The sequence below is a fragment of the Haliotis asinina genome, chromosome 14, assembly GCF_037392515.1.
Source record: "Haliotis asinina isolate JCU_RB_2024 chromosome 14, JCU_Hal_asi_v2, whole genome shotgun sequence".
Lineage (NCBI taxonomy): Eukaryota > Metazoa > Mollusca > Gastropoda > Lepetellida > Haliotidae > Haliotis > Haliotis asinina.
In genome coordinates, this window is record NC_090293.1 from 15,499,252 (window position 1) to 15,509,743 (window position 10,492).

At 41.0% G+C, this 10,492-nt stretch overlaps 1 protein-coding gene across 1 annotated transcript in view; it reads right to left on the bottom strand.

The window, feature by feature from the left end:
- The window catches only part of LOC137262184 (uncharacterized), a 49,043-nt gene extending 38,807 nt beyond the window's left edge, over positions 1-10,236 (bottom strand). Inside the window, exon 1 of the mRNA XM_067799971.1 lies at positions 10,097-10,236. Within this exon, the coding sequence (XP_067656072.1) occupies positions 10,097-10,112 (16 nt within the window). The 5' untranslated portion in view covers positions 10,113-10,236. The remainder of the gene's footprint in view (positions 1-10,096) is intronic.
- Positions 10,237-10,492: the final 256 nt, after the last annotated feature.

Genomic DNA, 10,492 nt, shown 5'->3' on the forward strand with positions numbered 1-10,492 from the left:
TGCATTGCCTGGGGATTGGAAATGCATACCCATGTTTCATGGAGGCTGACGAAACAAATGGGATGAGGAAAGTGGTTTTATTCTATACAGGCGCCTGCCTACAAACGTTACATTATGACTAGGGTCATATCCAGCTTTATGTATAAACTTTCCTTTGCCCTGTCGTGTACCTGCACCGACATCGGAGTTGAACCTATCAGATATTGTAAAACAATTAGCCAATACTATGAATAGTTCAACAAGGATCATAAAACTAAAACCGTGATTTATAAGAGAATATGCTTTTGATTTTTAAACTATTTTGATTATAATGAGAGGACTGGGCATGACATTGTCAGCGATACGTAGAAATGTTTCTGCTGCACCACACATGAGCTGGTGTTTTCAGTTGTGGAATCTAACTGCCACCATAACCACAAAACAAATGTCAAGGACAGTTTAATAGAAGGGCATGTCTATTAGAAATCCAACACGCACAGTAACGGTGTGAAGACTTGTTTTTACCTTTATTATTAGTGAGTGAGTCAGTTTAGTTCAAGGTCGGTTTAAACGGCATTCAGTCATAATATATCGTGATAGATTAATGATGGATGAAAGATCAAAGAAATGACGATCACGGGCGTGGTGAAACCATCGAGCATCGGTGTTATGCCAGAAGCATGTTCAATGCGCAACGTGTTGGAACGTAGATCATTGGTTTCACAAGGGACGCAACTCCTTAGAAGTCATTGCGGCACCATTGAACACCGAAAGGGGTGATGGGGTAGCCTAGTGGTTAAAGCGTACGCTTGTCACGCCGAATAACCGGGTTCAATTCCCACATGGGTACAAAGAGTGAAGCCCATGTGTGGTGCCCCCCGCCGAGACATTGCTGAAATATTGCTAAATGCGTCGTAAACCTAAACTCACTTACACTGAGAAGACCGAAAAACACCATTACGAAGAAGTGAATTGTTGTCCACTTGTCAAAGTTGACTGCCTCCGGATTCTGTGAATTACACTTGTCATTTGAAGAAGGTGTGTGACGAAGGTATTTATCACATAGGTTTCAAACGTTACAGATATGTGTAACAAATTTATCACTACTTGTTCACATGTTAAAGATATTTGTGGCGAAATTAGCACTGCCTTTTCACACATGACACAGGTCTGGAATTATCACTACCTAGCCACGCGTTGCAGACAAATCGATCTACCTTGTTACTGCTAGTATGGTCGGTACAGTCACCCATGTGCGAAGATGATCAGTTATGACGTGTAAGAAGATGACGTCACCCAGCCAATCGGATGACTGGGTTTTACTATGCGTTATGATAACGTCAGTTATCATGGAATCATCGAAACAATCTTTTTCCACGCGTTACGTCGTACTGGAAAAGTAAATGTCAAACGTTTTCATATCAAACTTGCATATGTTATATGTAATATATTCTAGATCTCGCTCGCAGGGCAAATTGTTAACGTCACACTTGTCACGTTTTGGTCATGGTTTGCGGTTATGTAAATTATGAATAACGAGACCACGTACTAGTATCGGCCTGTATACTGGGTCTGAATGGTGCATCAATCCTGGTAAAATGTGGGGTATCGCTGTGGGCTATTACTATAAACTTGACGCACATCCAGATTAGTAAGATAGCAATCCCGCATATAAACACACACACGTGCACAAACGCAAACACATCCTCTTCCCCCACCTCTCTCTTTCTCTCTTTGTCTCTCTCTCAACCTCCCTCTACCTCTCTTCCTCCTTCTCTCCATCTCTCTCCAGTTTTTTAAATTGTATTGTCGTAATTTAAAATCATATTTAAATTCTTCGTTCTGTGATAGTTACTTCTATTGCCCTTCGTCGACAGGGTTTTAAAATCTGTGAATTTATCATGAGTTGATCACTGTTTCAGTCACGACATTACTGCAATACTGCCGCTCTGACTATAAGCTTTAACTCACTCACTCACCATGTAGTCTGCATTGATCTCAAATCGACATTAACTCATTTTCATCTCACATCCTCGACAGTGTGGTACAACTAACTAATAATACATTTATTATCTTCTTGTCTAATTATTGCTATATGACATCAGTTTTCTAATTTCCAATGAGCCCGAGCGGCTTGTCTAAAAGGATACAAGGCCCGGAGTACCAGAATCTATTTCACATCGAACCTTACTTTGATAATGACAAAATCCGACAAGGTGGAAAACGTGATTTGATCCAACTATCCATTCATATCTTGGGTTGGCATTTCACGTAGTTTTATACGTCTTGGTGATATTAATTAACCATTACACCGTGTTATTACTCATTTTCATTAAGAACCCACGTCTACTGGCAAGCCATACATCATCATGGCTTAATATCACTCCCGAACATGAGCAAGGGGCTTTGAGTCCCCTTTTATATTATCATCGACACTTATGACCGGACAATTAATTGTCTCGGGAGAATGGGATAATGGCATTTTCAGATAGCAAATCTGGGCCAGTGGAACCGAAGCCGACAAAAATGATGGACGTGAATAAATGATGTTCAGAAAGTGAATACTTCTAATTGCACTTGTATATGTTAACATGTACGCCCCACATTCGACCCAACCACCACCATCTAACATCGGGGAAACACCCCCAGCTTTCAAGCTATAACATGTAAACTTAAAGTCAGCTTTGTTCTATGTCTTGTTAACCGTTCAAAGTCAGTCTTCAACATTGTGTCACCTACTGTTAATAATCGTCAGTGAGTCCTCGACATTGTGCCTCTATTGCTAACTATCAGTAGTGAGTACTGAATAGTGTACCATCTACAGGTAACCGTTACAGTCTTCCACAGTGTGCTATCTCCTGTTAACCTGTTAACCATATACTGTTAACAGTCCTCAGTGAGCCCTCAGTGAGTCCTCAATATCGTGTCATCACTGTTAACAGTCCTCAATGAGTCCTCAATATCGTGTCATCACTGTTAACAGTCATCAGTGAGTCCTCAATATCGTGCCATCACTGTTAACAGTCATCAGTGAGTCCTCAATATCGTGTCATCACTGTTAACAGTCATCAGTGAGTCCTCAATATCGTGTCATCACTGTTAACAGTCATCAGTGATACCTCAATATCGTGTCATCACTGTTAACAATCCTCAGTGAGTCCTCAATATCGTGTCATCACTGTTAACAGTCATCAGTGAGTCCTCAATATCGTGTCATCACTGTTAACAGTCATCAATGAGTCCTCAGTATTGTGTCATCACTGTTTACCATCAACGTTAATTCCGCAACAACTCTGTGCCATCTACTGTTAACCGTTGAAAGGTAAACTTAAAGTAAACTTTGTACTTTTAATGGTTAAAAGTCAGTCGTCACGTTCTGCCTTCTACAGTTATCCATAGACAACCTTCAGCATTGTACTAGGCGGTACTTTCTCCTACCATCGGTCAATAGCAAACCTCATTCTTCTTCCATCAACAGTCAACCCACAATTCCAAATCTTTTTCCTCTACTCCTAGACCACAGCTTTCCTCGAAATACCTACAAAGAGTACATACACTATACACATGTACATTCTAGTCACCACAAACATTTCAACCCTAAAACTACTTTCACCGCGGCAATATATGAAAGGATAGTCACACGAACCAAGGTTACCCATGCTACACTTTCCCCATCGTGACACTCAACTCCTTAAGCCTGCAGGTCATGCAATTCGAGGTTACCATCACTCAGGAGATAGTTAACACAGTTCACACAGGAAACTAATCACACGGTCTAGACCTAGAACGGATGCACGCCCAGACTGCACAGACGGTCTGTCTTTAAGTCGACTCGATTGGACGAGTGTAGGGTACATAGGCACTGATCATATGATGGTTGAAAGCTACTAGAAGACACGCAAACATCAGCACGGTCTGTTAATAACGGAATGCAGCTGGACCCAGAAGTTTGTGAGTGGCTGCATCCAGTTTTCCTAGACCAGTGCTTAGTCTGTGATATAAACAAACAATTCCTCTTAAAATTAAATGAAGTCCCCGTGAGATGGGAGATTCAGAACCTGAGGAAATATTACACATTTCATTTACGGTTTTCACACTGAAGAAAATGGCAAGGGAAAAGATAGAGAAATGTTTAGTTGCTTAATATATATGTACTACTGATAGTATCAAATGAGCCTGTTTGAAACGAAAAGGAGCCCTGATGAGATGGGAGATTTAAGACCTGGGGAAATCTAGACTTGATTCATTCAGGACTTTACCATTCCAGGGACTATGAGAAGGACAGGGAGAAGAGAAAAATGTTGTTCAGGGATTGTCAGACAGACAGGGAGAAGGGAAAATTATATAGGTCAGGGATTGTCAGACAGACAGGGAGAAGAGAAAAAATGTGGTTCAAGGATTGTCAGACAAACAGGGAGAAGGGAAAATAATGTGGTTCAGGGATTGTCAGACAGACAGGGAGAAGGGAAAATAATGTGGTTCAGGAATTGTGAGACGGACAGGGAGAAGAGAAATAATGTGGTTCAGGGATTGTCAGACAGACAGGGAGAAGGGAAAATAATGTGGTTCAGGGATTGTGAGACGGACAGGGAGAAGAGAAATAATGTGGTTCAGGGATTGTCAGACAGACAGGGAGAAGGGAAATAATGTGGTTCAGGGATTGTCAGACAGACAGGGAGAAGGGAAAATAATGTGGTTCAGGGATTGTGAGAAGGAAAGGGAGAAGAGAAAATAATGTGGTTCAGGGAGTGTCAGACAGACAGGGAGAAGGGAAAATAATGTGGTTCAAGGATTGTGAGACGGACAGGGAGAAGGGAAAGTAATGTGGTTCAGGGATTGTGAGACGGACAGGGAGAAGGGAAAATAATGTGGTTCAGGGATTGTGAGACGGACAGGGAGAAGGGAAAATAATGCGGTTCAGGGACTCTGAGACAGAGTACAGTTGTCCGTTCAGGTCGCTGAAGACAGTCTAACCCTGTCTTCCTATCTTCCTGTATACCTATGTTTATTTACTCAAGCACGAAGGAGGACCACGTGACGATAGACTTACACACATCTTTACAAAATTAGCAGAAACGCACTCGTTTCATTGCACTGTTGGTTCGGTATGTACTTGTGCCCACACACTAAGTGCTCTGGTTTGCCGTTCCGCTATACAAGGACTCTTACACGAATGTTTGTCATTCGTTGTGCCTGGCAGTCGAGTGTGTATAAAAGCGGTGCAACTGCACGAAGAGACTCCAGCATCGCTCACAGTCCTGGTTGTGTACGTAGCTATGTGACATCTTATCGTAGCATCTGCTGAAGGAACGTCAGTCGTTACACATTCTGGTGTAATTGGAATAGTTCCTCTCGCCAGTTGGAGACGTGTTCTGCAACGCGATCCTAGATAGGCAACAGATGGATACCCAACCAATCTTGAACACAGACACGCGACAGTCGTTATCTTTGTGTGATGACATTAGACTGACGGAGATTTTGTGTACGCTAATCGTATTGTAACTCTCCGCCGTTACGCACTTTCGTAGCTCCCTCCCTTCAACACTGACTGTCGTATCTCTCCCCAAGGACATCCACGGTGGTAACTTCCCCCTTTTAACGCAGACGGTCGGAAATTTCCCAGACACAGACTTGTTTAACATAGAGTTTCGTAACTTTGCCCCTTTAACACAGACAGTCGTAAATCTCTCCTTTCATACAGACTTTCGCAACTCCCCCTTTCAACGAAGACCGACGTAACGTTAAATTGTATGGTTTTGTATCTTCCCTTGTTTAACGTAAATGTTGGTAAGTTTTCCCTTTAACACACAGACTGTCGTAAAGCTCTCCTTTCACACACCATCGTAACTTTCACCTCGAAATACACACCCATTAATCATTATGTATAGACTTTCGTATATTTCCCCGTGTGACACTGAGTTCGTAGCTTCGCCCCTTTAACACAGATAGTCGCAAATCTCCATTTTTACACAACCGCCGTAACTTACGCAATGCAAGTGGAATTTTAAAAAAGCAGTACACCAGTTTGTGCATATTGGATGACTTTTACATGAAAATAAAGGAAGCGTGACATTTCTACCACAGGTTAAAGCCAATGCTCTTTGACGAGATGGGCCATGTGAAATTACCCAACATATGCATACGCTATCAAGCGCTGGATACAGTGTCTACAATACAGTGTTTCCATACTGGTATTGCCAGCTAACTGGCACGTCAGTAGACACATTGTGTGTTGATAGTCGATAGTAGAACACATGTGTATTCTCATCAACAATATCATCATCATCATCATATTAACGGCTTTTCATCATCATCATGAACAACAACACTATCATCACCATCATCATCATCATCGTATTAACGGCTTTTCATCATCATCATGAACAACAACACTATCATCACCATCATCATCATCATCGTATTAACGGCTTTTCATCATCATCATGAACAACAACACTATCATCACCATCATCATCATCATCGTATTAACGGCTTTTCATCATCATCATGAACAACAACACTATCATCACCATCATCATCATATTAACGGCTTTTCATCATCATCATGATGAACAACGACACTATCATCATCATAATTATCATCATCATCACATGCCAGCAAGATTACAACAACCGCTGTCGGTCTATAGAGGTTCCGACCACTAAAACAACCACAGTTCATACGTGCCATTCGGTGTCAACACCACGTGTCTACAAGGTGTCAACACCATGTGTCAATAGTGGTTCGCTCCACTGAAATCAGTAATCAATACAATTCACACGTACCATACCTACAAGTTGTTGACAAAATTTATTCTCTTTACTGATATTACATAGTTCAAACCTACTATGAATGCAAGTTGTCAAAACCATGTGCCAACATTAGTTTCCGTCACAGAAATCTCCGCACTTCACACTTAATATTACCCACAAGATGTCAGCACCAAGTGCCAACATTAGTTCTCTTTACTGAAACCTCCCCACTTCACACTCAACACCAAGTCTCGCAACTAAAATCACTACAGTACCACGTCTACAAGTTGTCTACACCACGTGTCTACAAGGTGTCAACACCACGTGTTTACAGTGGTTCGCTTAGCTTTACTGATATCCCTACAGCTTACACTACCTTGCTTACAAGTTGTCAACAGCTGGTCTCTTCACTGATATCAGTGTAATTTTCACTGGAGTCTACACATACATTGCATACATATATGTCTAAACGCCTTCACTGACAGCAAAATAACATTTTCACTCTATTTCTGTCAATTAACCGATTCTAGTTTAGTTCTTAACGCCTTTCTTAAAATACATCAAAGAAAGCCGTATCTGTTTTACTGTAAAAACAGATTTTCAAAAGTTGATGCACATTATTGATTCCAACACTTTTTTCGTGATACTTTTTTTTAGATATTTTCCAAAAGACGGATTATACTAACCAAAAAGCCGTTAATACAATTATCGACATTCCAGGAGGCAGCTGTCTTGAAAAGCACACATCTCTGTAAAGACCATCCTTGGTTTGAGAGGGATCGTAGAAGCACATGTAATTAGACGACATGAGTGATTTGAAGTTTAGAGATGTTTAGCATTCTTTTCTCATTAAAACGGTGAACACTGTGATGAGACGGTCATGCAAAAAGCGATAAAATCCAAACGAAACGAAAATTGGATTGTGGTGGTCATCCAAAAAGTGCTACGGAGTAAAACCTAACGAAACGAAAAACGAGTTGAAGTGCATTTTGATCAATTAATGGCGAAATGCACAACACAACACCATGGGCATCAGCTGGGTTCCCGAAAGCTGTACAGATATATATTGACTCAGTGATCACCATTTGGTAAATACTGTTCATCTCGAGATAAACATCTGCTGTGATTTTTCTTCACCATCAAAAGGTTGAGATGTTTTTTTAATATTTTCTTTCATATTTTCTTCTAGATGTAGTGATCAGTATGAGTTTCATAGCTATGACGCTACCAAAAGGCCTAGTTCTCTCAAAGAATTAAATGAAACTCGCAACATAGTTCACAGGCAATATCATAGAGAATCTGGGATTCGAACACGCAGTCTGATCATGCACCTAAAAGACATATGTCTAGACGAACAACACATCTATAAGAACGACAAATAAAGTCTGAATTTCAATAATAGCATCGTATCCTAATAAACAATATATGCTAATGAGTGATACACGCTGATAATCCAAATAAGCAAGGCCATGTTATGAATAATTCATTCCGATGAACAATATACCCTGAAGAACAATATATCCCAATAAACACTATTAAAATATAATATCCTGTTACTCAGATGAGTACCCAGGCCTAATGAATGTTATGTCCAGTGAACCATATATTTCCCGATATTCTGATAATATACTGACAGACAACGAATAAAGGTTTTCATTCACGTATACCAATGTGTCAAGATAAACAATACATCTTGATGAACAAAATATTCTGAGGAATATGAAACACAAACAACATATCCTGACAATCAATATTTGGAGACTGCTTTCATCAATACCTCCATACCTTGATAACGAGGCGTATCGAAATATGCACTGCATCAAGATATATTACACATATACATATACCTGTGATATATATACTTTGGAAACAATACATCAAGATACGAAATATGTGAAAAATGTATCCGAAATGCATGTATATATCAAGATGAACATGTGTGGAATTGCTATACCACTGACATGACTTGAACCCGTCATACGAGGTCATGACCTGATACCGGTATTCATCAAATGCTTATAGGTGTTAGCAGGGAAACTTGTTATGTAAATATCCCCGCGAACGGCAAGCTTCCAGCAATCTTAATTGAACCCCAATAACGAGCTTTTGTAACTCCATTAGCTGGGGATAACCGTGTTAATAACACCTGAACAGCTGATGACCGGGATGTAGACCTACCAGCAGCTGTTACAGATGTGGGAAACCCGAGTTGAAAATGGTTACAATGGATACTTTAAGTGAACACCTGGAACTGCCAGTTACAACTCAACCTGGCTACAACCATAACATTCATGATTTATTCATGAATCGCCTTATCTTGAGTGCATCGTATCGATGACCTAAAGCCCTCAGCAATCATTTCATACCGGGCACGCTAGCCAGGAAGCGTCTCCCTAAATGAGGAGTGCGTCATCCCCATCTCCTCAATGGTATCGAAACAATAATTGTGGGAATTATATTAACCAAGATATGGTGATGCACCTGTAATATATTAGCGGTCTTAAAAATATTAGTGATATCAAAGAGTTTGGGTAAAACATCTCCTGTACTATGTTTCAAGGAAGATCCACGATGCTATCCACAGTTACTATAGAAACCAATTGACACCACATGCTGATGAGATGCTAAGCTTAAAGATACCTATATCAATTACCAAGGCAGCACAGAGGAGGAAACCATGATTCATAGACTGTTTTCTGCTCGGCTGTGTACTAAATCATTTCCGGGTCGTTCTTTAAGCTGTGAAGGTACAGGAGCCATTATTAATGAAGCATCTTTGGTTTCAATAATCCTAGTAGGAAAGGCTGCGGTCTCGATACGCAAGGGGCGTAACTCGTAGTCTAACAAATACTCACTGTACCAGATTGGTGTCAATCCATACCAGATTTGATGTCATTACAATGTTGGAACATTTGCAAAATAGGCATTGTACAACAGAGCCGCGTAGTCGAAACCCACAGTTTCTGGACACAAGGGAGCACTGTAGACACGCGGTCTTACATAAACATATCCACCAGTGGGTTGCATTGCATCTACTAATTACAAGCATGCCAAAGTTCAAGGGAGATCAAGAAATGGATGACACTAGAATCGGTACCAACACCTCCATGGCTACCAGAAGAACCACGATCGTCCCACTGGTGCAATAAAAGTCAAACATCAATGAAATAAATATCAAACCTCATGATGTATGTGATGGTCCAGATCAATACTCTCAGTACGAACACACGCACCGCTTCCCATTCAGTAGAAAGTGTGCGTTCCCTCTCGCAAACCAGCCTCCGCGCGAGACTGACTCTATGCTAATACTGGATAATTCGACGAGCAGCCGTAGACGTTTACAGTACGAGTGAAGAGAACTCACCTCTTTCTTGGGACATATGTGTGGGTGCCCCACATTCAGATGGTTCTTCAGTCAACGTGTGCTACATATGTTTTCCCTCACATCACCCCCGAGTCGACCAAAACCACCGCTACTCCGTCGCGATATCACTTGTAGGTCATGTTTATGGAAAGGCATTATGGGACTGTGTGGGAGAGCGGCTGGTTCATCGATCGTAAATTATCACTGCGGGTAATAACAGTAGACTGCCACAGAGAACAGGTGCCCCGTGACGATTTGAACTGAGGACAATGTAAACGCAATTAAAATTCTTCAATTAGGAATCGAAAGATTTTTAATGAATTAACATTTCAATGTCCCCTCGGTGTATGCGGATGCTACTGGTCGAACAGCAAAATGCTTACACTGTTCGCAAAC